Source organism: Archocentrus centrarchus, chromosome 11 (assembly GCF_007364275.1).
Source record: "Archocentrus centrarchus isolate MPI-CPG fArcCen1 chromosome 11, fArcCen1, whole genome shotgun sequence".
Taxonomy (NCBI): domain Eukaryota; kingdom Metazoa; phylum Chordata; class Actinopteri; order Cichliformes; family Cichlidae; genus Archocentrus; species Archocentrus centrarchus.
Window position 1 is genome coordinate 20692327 of NC_044356.1, and position 16538 is coordinate 20708864.

Here is a 16538-nt window from a genome sequence, read left to right on the forward strand (position 1 = left end):
AAAAAAAATCAAGAAAGTGATGTGGAAACTGAGGGAAAATCTAAAACACAGCTGTAATGCTGACAGCAGGCTTGCTGACTCAAATACACCAAGGTGTAGTAGCGCAGCAGTGGTAGCAACGGATGTGACCTCAAACGAAAGTGTGTGTGTGTGTTTTGACTTTATACCTGGTCTTGTGCTAATAAGAAGTTGAGCCTGACCAGACTCTGAGCTGGTCTGAAACTGGTAGCTGCTACGACAGCTGTCATTACTGATGTACATGCAGTGAATCCACGTCTCGCCTGCTTGACCTGAAAATCCAGGCAGAGAGAGAGAGCTGTGAGATCCAGACCGAGATACAAGACTCAAATCCTAGAGGATTAGTTTGAACAAAATAATGATCAGAGCAGCACTGCCATAGAGCTGCCCTGTTTTATAGCTCTACTTTTTCAATTAAATTCAATTCAGGTTTATTTATATAGCACCAGATCGCAACAACATCCACCTCAAGGCACATTATACTGTAAGGTAAAAACTCTGCAGTATTTTAGAGAAAACCCCAACAATCAAGCAACTGCCTATGAGCAAGCACTTCGCAGTAGGAAGGAAAAACTTTCTTTTAGCAGGAAGAAACCTCCAGCAGAACCAGGCTCAGGGAGGGGCAGTCATCTGCCTCAACCAGTTGGGGGGGTGAGAGGAAAGAGAAGAGAAGAAACAGAAGCAAAAGGAAAAAGACAGCATGGGGAGACAAGACAAAACACAGACTAAGAGGGAGAGAGAAGACACAAATTTGATTAATTTAGTGTTGCTGCAGTGGTATATAAACACATGGGGGAGTGAAGCAGATGTGCTCAGTACATCGCAGTGTATCACATGACAGTATTTTAGTAAAACTAAAAGAATTAATTGAAGATCTCTATGTAATGATAACCTAACTATGCTTCTCCTCGCAGTAATCTGGGGTCTTTTTCCTATTTAGTGACCAACTGGTAAACATAGCATTTTGCTGTGGAGACCAAAACTGAGCTAAAAGGACAGTGAATGTTGGACTTAAACACATCAGATGGCCAGAAAGGCAACTCTAAATCACAGACTGTATCTAAAAGATGGGTCCGACAAACGACGCTAATGCAGAAACACATTAAAGTTGCAGTTTTTCTAGTGGCCAGCAGGGGGTGACATCTCTGGTTGAAAAAGAGGTCACATTAAATGGTTATCTACAGGAAAATGACTCAACTTTTCACTTAATTTGTGGCTTTAGTAAACACTTTCATTGTGAGTTTATGGCCTCTGTTGCCAGTTTCATGGATGATGTTCATTTTGTTAATTATGGTGAAAGAGGTGATAAAACATGGTATGATTTGGGTATTGCTTTACAAGTTGCTACAATGCAGCGTCCTCAATCTTAGTGAAATCGACCCGTTGCTGTTTCTAAATGCCCAAATGGCTTTGGCCCAAATGCGTGCAATATACAAGTATTGCTCTGTGTCTGCTGAATGTGTAAACAGGCAACTGTTTGTCGACAGGTGTAATAGCACTTCATGTAACTTCACATACTGTTGCTTTTAGGGCTTGCCGAGCTTGCCAAAAAATGATCAATACAAGCAGCTCTAACGGTTGCTTGTCAAATAGTAAATAAGAGGCAAACTATTTCAAACCCAAGAACAAATTCAAACCGAGCCAAAGCTTAAAATAAAAGCGACTAAATTTGTCACAGCTCTTACTGTCCACAAAACTGAAAACAATGAAACTGCATTCACAGCAGATTCTATTCGCTATACCAGCTGTACCTGATACATCATCCATGTAGCCGACCAGTGGTGCACAAGTGTGGTTGCACTGTCCTGCCTCTTTTTGTGCCAGACCATGAGAAAGATGGCAGCCCACACACTTCCTAAAAGACACAGCAACACAAACAAACACAAAAAAACAAAAGGAAAATAAAAAATCAGTCTCAAATTCAAACATCTGACTCAATCTGTCAGCGTTCCCATCATGCTTTGTGGTAGCAAATATAAGCTGTTAATTACCAATATGATTGACAGGTGCTTTGGCAAGCAGGGCAACGCTCGCAGAAGTCTCCGGAGTGTTGGGGGTCATCGCACATGCACTTACCACACACACACTTCCCTCTCCCACTGCAAAGCAAGCCATTCGGTGATTGGCAGGTTGCTGTGGAGACAGGACAGCCGCAGCTATCTCCTGTCCATCCTTCGTCACACGCACACTCGCCTAACACACACACACCCGACCTGAGAGACACAGAGGCGAGAGGAAAAGGCATTACAGAGATCAACAGAGAATTTAGATTATTATTTTTAGCATCTCTAAGTGTGTCCCCCTTACTTCCACACAACAGCCCCCCTTCGTATGGGCAGGAGAAGTCGTCTAATTCACAGTATTTTCCGTACACTGCCCCGAGCCTGCTCTGCTCGCAAACACACTTCCCACATTCGCACACTCCCCGGCCACTGCAGACCACATCAGACCCATCTGCTCTGCAATTCTTGTTTGAATCGGAGTCCTTAATCATCCCATAGTTTGGCCTCTGTTCCTGATTGTTGCCATTTTGGGTCTGTCTGCATGGCGACTGCTTGGCATCTTGGCATTGTCCCGCCGGTCCACATCTGCACTGACATTTAGAGTGGATCCTCACGACAGTGGATTCATTGTAACCCACAGGACGGACCATGACTGTTACATCTTCATCTTTACCATCATCGGGACAGGAGTGCTGGCCAATCGTGATATTGAAGTAGACCTGCATGGCAAAATAAATATGTTTATTATAAGCAGTAGGGAAAGTTTAAAAGGGAATTAAACCCTGCTCTAATTGTGGATGGCATTGTCAATTGTTCATTACTTTTGTTCATGACTAAATAACCACAGCTAATGCCGTTCTCATTAGCCAACATACTAAACTCAGGTCATTAGTATGTGAGCATGTTAACATAGACATTTAGATCAGAGAGTCTATCTTAAACACTTCCACAGTGATGTGGACTGTATAGAAAACATTTTTCTGCATCAAGCTGTGGTTGTAAATCTAAAAAGGTGTGAATGAACTCACTCTCACTGCATGATTACAGAAATCTCTAACAACTCCTAAACAGTTGGATAGAAAATTCTTACTGAGGTTGAATTTGAGTAATTATTCTGTTGATGTGCCTGATGTAGAAAATTGTGCGTGCCAAAGCTTTGTGATCACAGGCAAGCCTTTCTATTGATTTTTATCTCCATTCTGGTAATTGTTTCCATAATTCGTCTCTAATCCACCCACATATTAAGGGGCCTGAGTTTCTCTGAACAGTGGCGTAACTTTAGAGCAGTGACTGGTATCGTGAGGTTCAATAAAGATAAGCAGCCCAAAAGGTGACGAAAGAAGTCTCATAGGAAGTTAAGAGAGTCAACAGAAAGAAACTTTCTAAATGTACTAAAGATGCTATAATTAGTACCAAAGCAGGGTCTCTTTGCTTGCTACAGCTGAACATTTTGTGACAGTAGCCTTTTGTATAATCATTACTGCTGAAGCAGAAAATTACCGTGCACAGCTAAGAAGTATCTTTTTTTTTCTCTTTTCATTTTTGGCCACAGCAGCTTTTTGTGACAGTGGAGAGAGACAGGAAATGGGGGAAAGATACATCGGCGCCAGGCTGGGACGCGAACCCGCACCACCCGCACCGCAACGTGGCGTAGGTATGTGGTCGCCGGCTTCACCACTAAGCCACCCAGGCGCCCCAGCTAAGAAGTATCTTAAAGAGCTCTCTGCAGTAGTGAAGGCTTTTTTTCTGCTTGATAATAGAACAGGTATCAAGCAGTGCAAGTCCAGTGACCTAATTCTAAATATAAAATGTCCTATTTCTCTGTATAAACACTCCTATATGAGGTAAGGATTTTGGGAGGAAAAGGTCGTGGAATCACATGGAAATGTTTTCCACTTAAACACAGCCTGTGTAATCCGCTCAGCTCGGATTATTTACCAAATCTTTTCTGTCACGTAAAGCTCTCAGCGATGCTTGTGTGAGGGTGTTTGTGTATGTCAGAGTAATCTGATACAACCAATAAATGCCTTGTGACACCTCTGGTGGCTTAATTCATTTATTCCCTTAGAAATAAAAATAACATTCAGCGCATGCACATGCTCCAACCCTGCTGGGTACTGAGGGTCTGCATTTGTGTTTACCGTCTGGTCAGGCTGCACCCCCATACAGCTGTGCTCTTTAGCAGTGGATCCATCAGGACAGAGAGGAGTTACAGACACCCAGTACCTGCTGACTGCCTTGTCCTCCACTGACACAGACACCACCACCTCTGATAACAACCTCTGGGCAAAGCAAAGGCAGAGAGAGACATAAACAAGGAACATTAAGTTTAGTGCCTGATATAAAGAAACTCAGCTTATTGCAATGATTAGAAGGCAATGTAGGTTACGATAAAAGGGAACGGAAAGAGCTATTTGAAATTTTAATGAGCATAATCTGTGAGAGTGAACAGTAATGATGAAAGAAGGAGAAAAAAAGACACTGAAAAGGAGATCGCTCATTAATTAAAGTTGTCACATTGTTCCTGAAAGCCCTTACTGCAGCCCTCTCTTTCACTGGGATTTATGGGAACAAGGAGGTGGGGCCAAAAATAGCATCTTTGTGTTCCTCCCTGATTAGGACACATGGTTTTCTGTGGGGATCTGATAGCTATTATAATGCCAGCTTCTGTTCAGGCTCCGCTGTTTGTGTATGTGTGTGTTTCTGCACGTATGCGTGGCTGCGCACCCAATTCTGTGGATTCGGCAGATTCTCGAAGCAAACAATGCAGCGCTGTGCCGGAGGCAAGATTATACTCTGCCAAGTGAATTAACCCCGTGGTGAGTCTCACACACAAACCCTTACTCTTTTGTAACCTCTAATTCTCCTCTGTGTTTTTTTTGTTTGTTTCTTTGTTTCTTCGGGCTTTAGGTAACTCCCCATCATCTGTTTTCCCAACTTTGGGACTTTAAGCTGCAGATCATTTAAGATTTTTCTTGCATAAACTTCAGTTTCTGGGGTACACATAAGCAGGACACACTTTTCAAACAGGAAATGCATTATTACTCAGCCCGCATGATTAAACAAGTCAAGAAGAGCACCAAGTTCGAGTTGCTTCAGCAGACCGGCAACAAACTTTGTCTCAACATTTCTGAGCCAGGAATGTGCGGGGTCATGAATCCAGCTCTTGTTGTGCTGCTCTTCTCGTCTTTCCCACCTTTCATTTGTCCCCATCTTTGTCCAAAGAATAAATAAGACACTAAAGAAGGACAAAAGGACCTGAGAGGGGAGGTGTAGTTGAGTGCTTTGTACCTTGTATGCATCCACCACCAGGTCTATGAGATTCGGAGCCTGGAAGAGGCCTAACTTTCCCAGGTAGGAGCCAGGCAGCAGTTGCATCAATTCCTAGAAAAGGAAAGGGAGATGAGAGTAGAGAAATATATGTGGTGTTTTTAAAATGTTTCTCCCTCAAATGTTCCCCTGAAATTGGCGTGAGTGTAAAAAATGTGTTCACTGGATGTTTTCTCAGTGCATGTGTCAGGCACATTACCTCATACCACTGGTACTGCTGCTTTTCCACAGCAAAGATGGAGAAGATATGATTTTCAAGCAGCTTATCAGACAATTGGCCCAAACTGGGATGGTCCTAAAAATGTGAAAGACCAAAGTATAAAAGCATGAATTCGGCTATGATCTCAATATGCCAACTCAGTCCAGCATTGTCTGATCAAATATCTAAAAACCTCCTGTACTAAATGCTCAGTTAGATGGTTTGGCACTTGTAAGTTCTGTCCATCTCTCACCATCCTGGTGCTCCCTTTGTAGACGTTGTCCTCCAGGTGACACAGGCCGTCGTGTGGCACGACGATCCCGGCCAGCCGGCTATCCAGGGCGAGGTGAGAAGGCTGGTCGGTCATCATGAGCAAAAGACGCTTTGCCTCTGGTCGCCAACCAATGGCCCTCTAAAACAGATGCAGAAAGAAGTCAAGACACAATATTATGCTCAGCCTTTCATTTGAAAAATCATATTTTTTCATCCTAATACTAAAACCAAACACCACCGTAGATCTATTCTCTGTCTCTGTGTTTTTTGCAGAGTGATTTTTGTTATTCCCCTAAATCACAAAGTTATTGACATTTATACAGAGCGATGTGGAAAAAATGTGCATGCTTCATGTTTTAAGGATTTACAAGTGTGGGAAAAAATGCATACTGAAACATTTTACACATCTGAACTGCATTAGTTTCCACGATGATCAGGTTTTTCTGCAGTGTCCAATTAAAGAAAAATCAGGAGTCGTTTGTCTATCAGACATGGAGTCTCCTCTTTATGTCCGTGACTCATACAGTGACTCTTTTCACAGTGTGAGAAAATGGGCCAGTGTGTGCACATGTGTGTATTTAGGGAAACCTAGTTAGCTTATAAGTAGGTCTGACATAATGGAGAGTCTATTTCTAGACTGATGACCAGCGTAGTATTTCCCTGCGAGATGGTTACTCAGGGGCCCCCTGCATGGTGTGACACATAACCCCCCCAGAAACTATAATGTAAGCAACTGTGAATCTGACTGCGTGTGTCTGCCATACCACACATGGGGTGTCATTACTTAGTGGGATTACTGCAGCAATATGCATCACTATGAGAGTGACACTATTCTTCCAGAAAAAAAAGAAAAAAAAAAAAAGCCTCTTTTAAACTTGCAAATTTAACACCAAATTAAAACTTTATGTTCAGGGCCTATGTTTTCCTTTTTTTTTTTTTGCTTTTATAAATGGAATCATGGTCAATTTCAGCTTTCAACTCTTTCTACTAAATAGTGGAAATTAATTAAAAATATATCATGTATAAAACTCACATAAATATTCAAACCCTTCAAAATGACTGACCTAATTCAACATAGTTCCAGCCAATCAGTGCTAGTAGGTTCATAATTACTGAAAGGCTTTAGTGTAGTGAATGTGTCTCAAGTGACTGCAGTATAAAGACACCTGTGTCTGGAAGGTACAGTCACTGGCTAATCGGTATTCCTGGCAACAATTACACCATGAAGGCAAAAGAACACTTCAAGCAACTCAGAGAAATGTATGGGTCAATAACCAAATTATTGAACATCCCCTGGAGTTCAGTTAAATTCATCATCCTATGGCATGCGTGTAAATCTGCCTACAAGCAGTGACTGTGCAAGAAGGAAACTATTGAAGGGGGCCAACAAGACATCTATGACTACTCTGAAGGAGTTAATGCCTCAGCAGCTGAGATGGGAGAGGCTCTGCATACAACAGTGGGATCTTCACCAGAGCAGGCTTTATGGGAGCGTGACAAAGAGAAAGCCACAAAGCTCATTAAATCTCAGCTGGAGTTCACCTAAAGGAATGTGGGAGACTTCAAAGTCAACTGGAAGAAGGGGCTTTGGTCAAAATGGTGCTTTTTGGCCATAAGACTAGACACTGTGTTTGGTGGACACCAAACATTGCACACCAACACAAATGCACCATCTCTGACAAAATGAAAGTAAAATGAATGCAGCAACATATAGATAAATCTTGGAGAACCGTCTGATTCAGTCTGCAAGAGAATATTATAACCTGGACTATGTTCCAGAAAGTCAGTGAAATGAAGCATTCAGCAAAAGCTATACAGAAACAGTTTAAAGGCACCAAGGTGAATGTTCTGGAGTGGCTGAATCAAAGCCCAGAGCTCAATCCAACAGAGAATTTGTGGCTGGACATGAATGGTACTGTTCATGGTTGACCCTGTGCAACCTGACAGCGCTTAAGTAGTTTTGCAGAGAAGAGTGGAATAAAATTGCAGCGTCCAGATGTACATAACTGCTGTGATGGCATCCAAAGGTGAACTGACTAAATACGGACTTGAAAGAAGATCCAGATAAGCAGTCAGCAGATCTCTAACCAAGGTAATTTAGGATGACAGAGTGAAATCTGTCCCGTGGTCTGACCAATCAAAATCTGGAAATCACAGAGCTCTCCGGGTTATGGGCTTGTTTTTAGTGTACATTTCAAAAGCCAGACTCCACGACAGCATGAGGTGGGCATTACAGTAACTTGAACATCTGTGAAGGCACCATTAATGCTGAATGATATAAATGTGTTTTGGAGGAATATATGTTGTCATGTAGATGATGTAGTTTTTAGGAAAGCTCTTAATTATTTCAGCAAGACCAAACTAAATTTGGCACATTTTACAGGTAAAATAGTCCAAGTGCTAAACTGGACTGACTGCAGTCCAGACTTGTTGCTCATTTAATACGTCTGATGGTTTATGAAACAGAAATTACGAGAATGCAGGGTCTAAGCTGTTGATCAACTAAAATCAGGTAAGAATGGGAAAACCACATCAATTGGTCCCCCACTTCCCAAAAACGGTGCTGTCAAAATACATTTTTAGGGAGGAATACTTGGATTATTTTAATAAATGATGCTGGAATTAAATCCCACATTTTTTAAAAAAAATAAATAAATAAAACAATTTCTTGGGCTTTATTTTTTTTTTTTTAGCCTGTCATGTCTGGCATCTTTCACAAACGGAATGATGATCCGAATGCACTGATGTACCAAACATATTTGCTTTGACAAGAACAGCTCTATATGTTTCCTATAGGCTCTTCTTGTTAATGTTTGCAATTTTATTTTTATTTATTTATCTTTTTATTTAGTTATTCATGCCAAGTCTGACAGGCAACATGGAAGGGGCAAGAACAAGAGGTGGGGGGGAGAAAAGGGGGGGGGGGGGGGGGGGGGAGGGAAGAAAGGAGATAGAAAAAAAATAAAAAAATAAAAGGGGTTGATATACTCACACACACACACACACACACACACACACACACACACATATGCACCTACATATACACACACACACACACACACATACACACAAGTTTATTGTTTGTAGTGATGTGTGTGTATGCGCCTTTCTCATGCAATGTATTCGATAATGAGGGCGAGAAACTGCAACCATGACCCCCGCGATCCAGAGGCAGATAGGGAAGGACCCAGGGGACCCAGGCCTTCCACAGCACAGGAGCTCAGAAGACTTGGGGCCACACATCCCGATGGCAACCGCGTACACTCCCCAGAAGAGGAAGGAGGGAGGCTACAGACGGAACCCCCACAATCCAGGGGCTAGAGTCCAGAGAGCCAGAGACGACGGGCAGCCCACCCCCCCCGGCAGGCCGGCACCCCCAGCACGAGCCAGGCATGCGGCCCCCGAGGTCCCAAGTGCCCGAGAGCAGCCCGACACCCGGCAGAGGCCCCCCACGCGCCAAAGAGGCCCAAGCCACCCCCAGGTCACGGCCGCCAAGGGAGCAGGCCAAAAACCATGCCGAGACATCCGGCCACACATCCCGGGACCCACGGGCACCCACACCCCAGGGGCGGCAGTGACGACCAGGGGGGAGCAGCGTGGAGCGGTAGGGAGGGGTAACTCCCACCCTCCGTGTCCCACAGGTGCCAATGCTCGGCAAGCCACCAACCCAGGCCCAGCTGTCCACACACACACTCTCACAAGCACGCACGTACACACACACACACACACACGTACCAGTCATTCCCTCATGTACACACACGCACATACACACGCACGCACATTCGCATGCACCAGTCACACACTCATGCATACGCACATGTAACAAACAGGGACACCTAATTGTGAGAGCGGTACCAGCACCAAGCCAGCGCAAACCCAGGGAAGCAGCCAACCCAGCCCCGGACAAGAGCCAGTCCCCATCCCCAGGCGGGTGCACGGAACTGGGGTGTGAGAAGGCCCGCCCGCCCCCTCCTCCCACTCAGCGTGTTGGGGGGGTGAGTGTGAAATGTATGTACTGAGAAGAATGTGTATGGCTGTGTGAAAACTACTTGGGCCTTTATATATGTATTCATGTCATGTGGTGCTGTGGCAGGCAGAGGACCCCAATGCAGGACTCACAAGGCAAGAACTAACGTTAAGCTATACACAAAGGGATAATGAGGGAAGTGGAAACATCTGGGGAGAACAGGTGACAGAACACACTAACGAGACACAGGAAGCAAAACCAAACAAAGCACACAGGACAAAAGGATCATCAAAATAAAACAGGAAGTGAGCAAACATGACAACACAGACTAGACACAGGAGGGATGACACAGACAGCTGAACACAAGCCCACGGGGAAGACAACATGAGGGAAACAGGAACAAACACAATAACTATAACAGAAAACTAGGACAAACTAATATCCTAATCCATAAGCCAACTTACAAACACAACTCAAAGAAGAAACATGAAGCACACTGGTTGAACGGCCCAGGATCATGACAACTCATGTACATAAACTACATATAAACACATGCCCACCTGGCAGACAGCAGCTTGCAGCATGGCATCTAGTCCTCCTTCAGGTGTGGTCCATGTTACCAGAGATGCGCTGGGCGCTTGATCACCCGTGTGAACTCGCTCATATTGCTCGTCATGCTGAGGACATGGTGGAAGCCATGGGCTGGACGACAGCGGATCTCAAAATCGCTTGTGAGAGACAAAAAAAAAAAAAAAAGGTTTATTTATTATTAGCATTGGGGACTGCTGTATGTTGCACAGCTCATCCTGATGACAACGTGCCCCAAGCAACTAACGCAGCTAAATTATTTATTATGTATCATTATATATATACATTTTTAAATGATCACTCAAACAGTGACACTGAAAATTAGTTAAAAAATATTCTAAATACAAATGCTCACCAGCAAGTTCTCTTACCTGCAGGGATTGCTGATCTTAGAAGGATGAACGTTGATGTAAGGAGAAACAGGCTTGTCCACAAATGAGCCGAAACCCAGCCAAAGGTCTGAAGAGTGCTCCGTCATACGAAGGGACAGAGCTACACCCACCGTCTTTAGCTGTGCCACATACAGAAAGCAGGTAGAGGCAGGACAAGGACAGGTAAGAGTGGCACACCAGAAGAGAAGAGTAAAAGAAGGAGGCGCAAAAGAGGATACAAATAAGATTTGGAAGATGATCCGAAATAAAATCAGGCACAACAGACAGAAAACAAGCTTATTTATTAACCATTTCCTCTGCTTCATTTCTGTATTCGTTATAAAAGTCAGTGTCGATCTCATTATATATCCTTATGAGATTTCCTTTACTTCATATTTTTACATAGAAAACAGTCCTTGCAGCTATATTTGTATATAGAACATTCAGGAAGAAGGCGTGGAACAAATCTTCACTGACTCACTGAGCAGCAAAGTGACAGATGAGCATTTTCACACCTACATGATCAAGGTTTTCCTGCATAGAAGCCGATACATCCACCAGGTAGTACAGATCCACGGGATAACGCTCCAGCTGCTTCACCGACACAACAAAACTGGCTGCTGAACCTAGAAACCAACACGCACACAGACGCACACAACATATAAGCTGCAGTGAGCAAAATTCAAAAATACTGCATGCTGCACTAAAGCACCAGCATCTCTGTGTAGCATGGATACAGTGAAACATTTGTTAGGTAGAGGTTGGCTGAACCCTCCAGACTGAAAGTCATCTTGCTTCTGCTCTCACTTTCCTGCTCATCTCTATATATGTAATTATGAGGAAGGCCAACAATTTCAGTGGGAGGGACTCACGTGCACTGCTATTCGCAGCGACTGGACCAGCCACCAAAAGCTCAGATTACCACACACACACACACACACACACACACACACACACACACACACACACACACAGGGACTGTGACTTTACTAAGGGCACCACTTCTCCACAATAATGTTATTTGTGTGTGTTTGTTTTTTTTGCCTGATCGCTCAAACACTAACAGTGATTCTTGCAGCACCTATCTCTGAAACCATTAACACTATTACCTGATGCATTTGCCATGTGTGCCAAACTGAACACACACCACTCGTTGCTCTACTCTCCAGTATGGCGCTGCAGGCAGCGCTTGCTGTGCTGCCGAGCTAAATGCAACGTTGCACGTGATGTGGATGAAGTTTCATGGCCTGATCCAAAAAAGAAGGTGAGATTAAGCCTATTTGTCTGTTCTTTTTCTGTCCAGCGCAAATGTTTGTTTTTATATTTCTTATACTGCGCTGGTGTTTGAAGAGTGTTGTTTAATTTTTACTGTTTAGAATATACATCCATATTTAACACATTTGCAAATTGCTATGCTCTGCGCACAAAGCAAGCAAAAAACACCAAGTGTTAGTCATTTACACTGCCACTGCAATGGTGTGCTGCCTGCATATTGGGCACATTTTTAAAAAATGATGATTATTTTATGCTCACATCCAAGTTAGTCTACCTGGTCTGAGGGTGATACTGATGTCTCTTGGGGAAACTTGTGTGCTGCTGATGGTGGCATTGACCTCCACTTTGACCTCTGACTGCTCCATGAACTCCAGTGCACAGCCCCTCCTGAGCAGGTTATCTGGCAAGTCACAGCGCTGGCTTAGCCTCGCCCCATCTAGAAAATCCTAGAGGTGAAAAAAAAAAAATAATAATAAGGTCTCCAAAAGGTGACAGAATGCTGTTTTGCATTCTCTGGGTGAAATAAGCAAAGCCTTCTTTGAAAACAACGACGTCTGGATGGGAGCATATGTTACTCCAAAACCAGGAATATTGAATATTATTCACAGATGTGAAAGTTACCATGCCATGTGCACTAATGAATACATGTAACAGATGGTCTATGGTCTCTCTCTTCTTCGGCCCACTGGAGGCAGTGTCCATGATTTCCAAAAAGTCTTATTTGTTAAATTTTCTGCTTGGGCTCATTTAAGAGATTGCAACTCTATATGCTGTTTTTTTTTTTTTTTTTTCTCTTCTTTGTAAGGATAAGTGTGCATACGGCAAGCTGGGTTTGTTTTAGAAGTGGTCCCAAACCCACTGAGTGATTTCCACTAATGAATTGCCTGTTTTTAATGGAGTGCTGCCTGACGGCCAGAAATCAAGGCCATTCAATATCAGTTTGGAGCCTTTTCATTCGTATTTAGAGATTACTCTGGATTCTGGATTATTTTGTCTACCACAGATGATAAAATGCAAAAACAATTTTACTTGAGAATCATTGTTCTTAAATCGTTGCCCTATTTGCATGCATTGTTTTTAACAGAGTGCTGAAACCATCACCGTGTTTAACTTACACAACATGTTTACACAGCACTAAAAACGTTGGGGTTATATCTCACTCGTGATTTAAAATTCTATAACACAGAAGGCATTCGAACTGTGGAAAACACAGAATACACGGCAGCCATCTCTTTGCTGTAATCTCATCTGTATGATGAGCACATCTCCTTCAGCCAGTCTGAAGCAAGACAGAGTAAACAATTTCGAAGTCAGAAGAAAAAAAATCATAGGTTTTCTCCACGCTTGTGCCAGTGTTTCCCACTACGTCAATTAAAAAATGTACGCATTTACTGTATTTCCAGTTTCTTGAGTCTGTTGACAACTTTTGATCCATTTCTCCTCCTTCTACACACCTGCCTGATATCTCAGAAGTTCAAAGAGTTCTTTGGTTTATTGCACTCAGGGAAACATGGGATATTGAAACCAGTTTCACAATTAATCAGTGGTTTCATTTTTCATTCCTGTTGCTTTTAGTGCATTTGTATTGATCTGTGATGGAGTTACCCCGACATGAGAACCGTGACTGTTTTTGTAATGGGATCCTGAAATTACTCATCAGTTTGAAGTATCAGGACGAAGTCTCTGTTTAGGTTTACTCGCGTCCAGATTTATTCTCTATGTACTCAAACACTGAGCAGAGGAAATTTGCTCAGTGTTTGTTTGGACAGTTAGAAAAAAATATTAGGCACCCCATTTTCTTTTTCAGATATAATTCAATTCAAGTTTGTTAAACTCTCCACTGCCACAACAGCACAGTACAACAGTGTCATGCCTTATAGCTTTGGAGAGGATTAGTGACCTTTGGTACTTAGGTTTGTGTTAAAAACACTTAGAAATACAAGGAAATGGCACAAGAAACAAATCTACACCACTAAATATGTGTATTTACACTGTAATTAATCTGTCATGGGCCTGATTGAGTTGAGTCAAGTTAAAAAGCAGGAGGGGGAAACAGATAAGGGATGAAAGAGTGGAATCATAAGAAGAAAAGCTGAGGAAAGCTGTGGTCTACAATATAACTTGAAACTGTAGCTAACTATGTGACCAGGACCTGAACCTGAAACCTAGACTGGATTGTGTGTATTTACGGCATTCCCTCTGGCTATAATTTGCCCTGTAACAACTTTGAAAAAGTTTCAGACTTACTTCCCGGGACTTTCCTTACATAGTCTGCCTCTTTAACAGACTCTGAATATTAACAGCCAAATGTGAACATGCATATTAACAAGAACTGTACCAGCACTGTTTAATGCTTATCCAAGCATAAGCTCTGTGAGTTTATGTGACTGTGTGTGTGTGTGTGTAGGAGGTTAACGAGGTAACTTTTGAAGCACAGACACACACGCACCAGTGAACCCGACTCCTCTTGATGATGTCAAAGAGGTGTAGGGTTCACAGGGCGGGAAAGCACCTGAAGTCTGTAAAGACACACATGCTGACAGTCTGGTCTAATAATTTCTATCTGTGTGTTGTGACTGGTGTGGTACTGGGAAGCTTTACGGTTCCTCGAGGCTGATTCAGGGTGGGCTCTTTATGAGACAGACCGACACACAGGCAGAGATACAGACACGGGCGGAAGCAGCAATATGTGTAAGTGTGTTGAGACTAAACACACGGATGGAAAAGTAGCTCTGTCTCTGCCTTCCACATGAGAAAGCGTAGATGGAAACATTCACACGGAGGCCGGCACACTCACACGAGTCATGAGGCACGCCACCGAGCTCAAACGTGCACATTATATTCACATTTGTGGACTGGATCAAAGCTTTGGTTCATGTCATCTGAGGAATGCTGCTGTGTGCGTGCCACGTTTGTCTCTCACACATAAACACACGTTCATACACAATCCTACCTCTTTGAAACACCAGGCACACCGTGGTCCACGTCGAAGACAGTCTGTACAAGAGGTGATGCCGGGAGACCGGCACACACTGTCACCTGCTGAAGAAAGAGAGGAAGAGAGATGGAGGAGGCAGTGAAAAAAAAAAAAAAAGGAATGCAGAAAAAAAGATGGGGGGGAGGAGGGAAGAATCCGAGATTAGCATATGAAAGAATGTGTGTGTCAACACTTATTAGCCATGCAGCTGAACCCCTGTGGATAGTAGACACTTCTGATGATAGGAGCACCACTTAGCATCTCATAAGAGCCCGTTAAGTACAAATCAGCCACCATCTGGAAACAGGTACTGGATATGCAGGAGTGGCAACCCCCTACACCCACATACAGGCTCACAGGACATCTAATCATGAGGCAATGAATGAATGAATGCTGTATGGATAGATAGTGACTCCATAACTAGTCTCTCAAACAGGATATCTCTATATAAGATTTGCAGAAAAGTATAGTGAGAGGTGCAGATTGTACTGAGTGACAAAGGGAACCTCAGGCTTTCTGGAGTGGAGTGTTTTATCTGCCAGAATCTAATTTTCCAGAGTTATTACAGAGAGCTCCAAGGCTGGAATGCAGGACAGGCTGCAGGTCTGAGCATCACTAACTGCCCACTATCAAGCCACTCACACCCAATTAGCACTCCCAGCTGGCCTCTGGCAAACCACTGTGAAGGTGAAGCAATTAACTTATAATTATAAATGTTCAATACGTGCTGAACCAAGAGGGTTGGATTGGTTATCTGCTGCTGCTGCAGGAACCTTTGTGTGAGGCTGTAGGGTTTCCTTTCAGAAATGATTAGTTTCTGACTCCTCTACATGAGCCAAATCCCCATTATGAGTCTTTTACATGACTTCAAGCAGTGAATATAGATAATGTGGGATGGGGGTAATGCTGCTCATTGATCGCTTGACATAATAGCTACAAGATGCAGGCTAACTGCTGGGATGTGATGTAATTAGTCCTAATGAGCCTCCACTCACCGGGACTGAAGGATTCTCCGCTGGAAATGACCACCAAACAGCAGAGCAGGAGGCACAGACGGGCGCAGTCGTATGTGCGTAGCCAGGAAGTCATATTATCCTATCCACCGGGTAGGAGACCGGAGCCAAGCAGCGAGGAGACACGGGAAGCAGAGCTGTACGGCTACTGGAGATGAACCGGGGGAGACCGGACACCGTGCGTTCGCCGCCGCATGAACAATAACCGCGAGTGCTGGTCCGAGGCGCGGGACATTGTGGTTCACCCAATAACCCTCTAATCCCGAAGAGGTATTCACGTCGACCGGTCAAATCAGCTTACAAGCGCGCTCCCCCGTGGGCCACGAGAGGAGGTGAAGCAATCGGCGGAATCGGACGCCAGCGGCTGCAAGTCCCTCCATCGACTTCCATCCAGCCGCAGGTGTGCGACGTGTCCGCGCGAGCTTCTCACAGCTTCGTCTCACAGCTGATGGCAAAGTCTCATCCCGGGACAGAGCACGCCGGAGTTACACACAAGAGCCAATCAGCGCTCAGCCGGCGCGCAA

The 16538-nt window shown here is 43.8% G+C and overlaps 1 protein-coding gene across 1 annotated transcript; it reads right to left on the bottom strand.

Moving 5' to 3' along the window:
- Positions 1 to 1754: 1754 nt before the first annotated feature.
- On the bottom strand, positions 1755 to 16090 carry LOC115788274 (integrin beta-8-like). Its single transcript, XM_030741244.1, is given in 14 exon segments — positions 1755 to 1873; positions 2326 to 2740; positions 4163 to 4303; positions 5313 to 5405; positions 5551 to 5646; positions 5804 to 5962; positions 10351 to 10395; positions 10397 to 10423; positions 10425 to 10518; positions 10750 to 10889; positions 11269 to 11375; positions 12299 to 12470; positions 14978 to 15063; positions 15997 to 16090. Coding segments are annotated over 14 exon segments (1788 nt in total).
- Between the last annotated feature and the right edge of the window lie 448 nt (positions 16091 to 16538).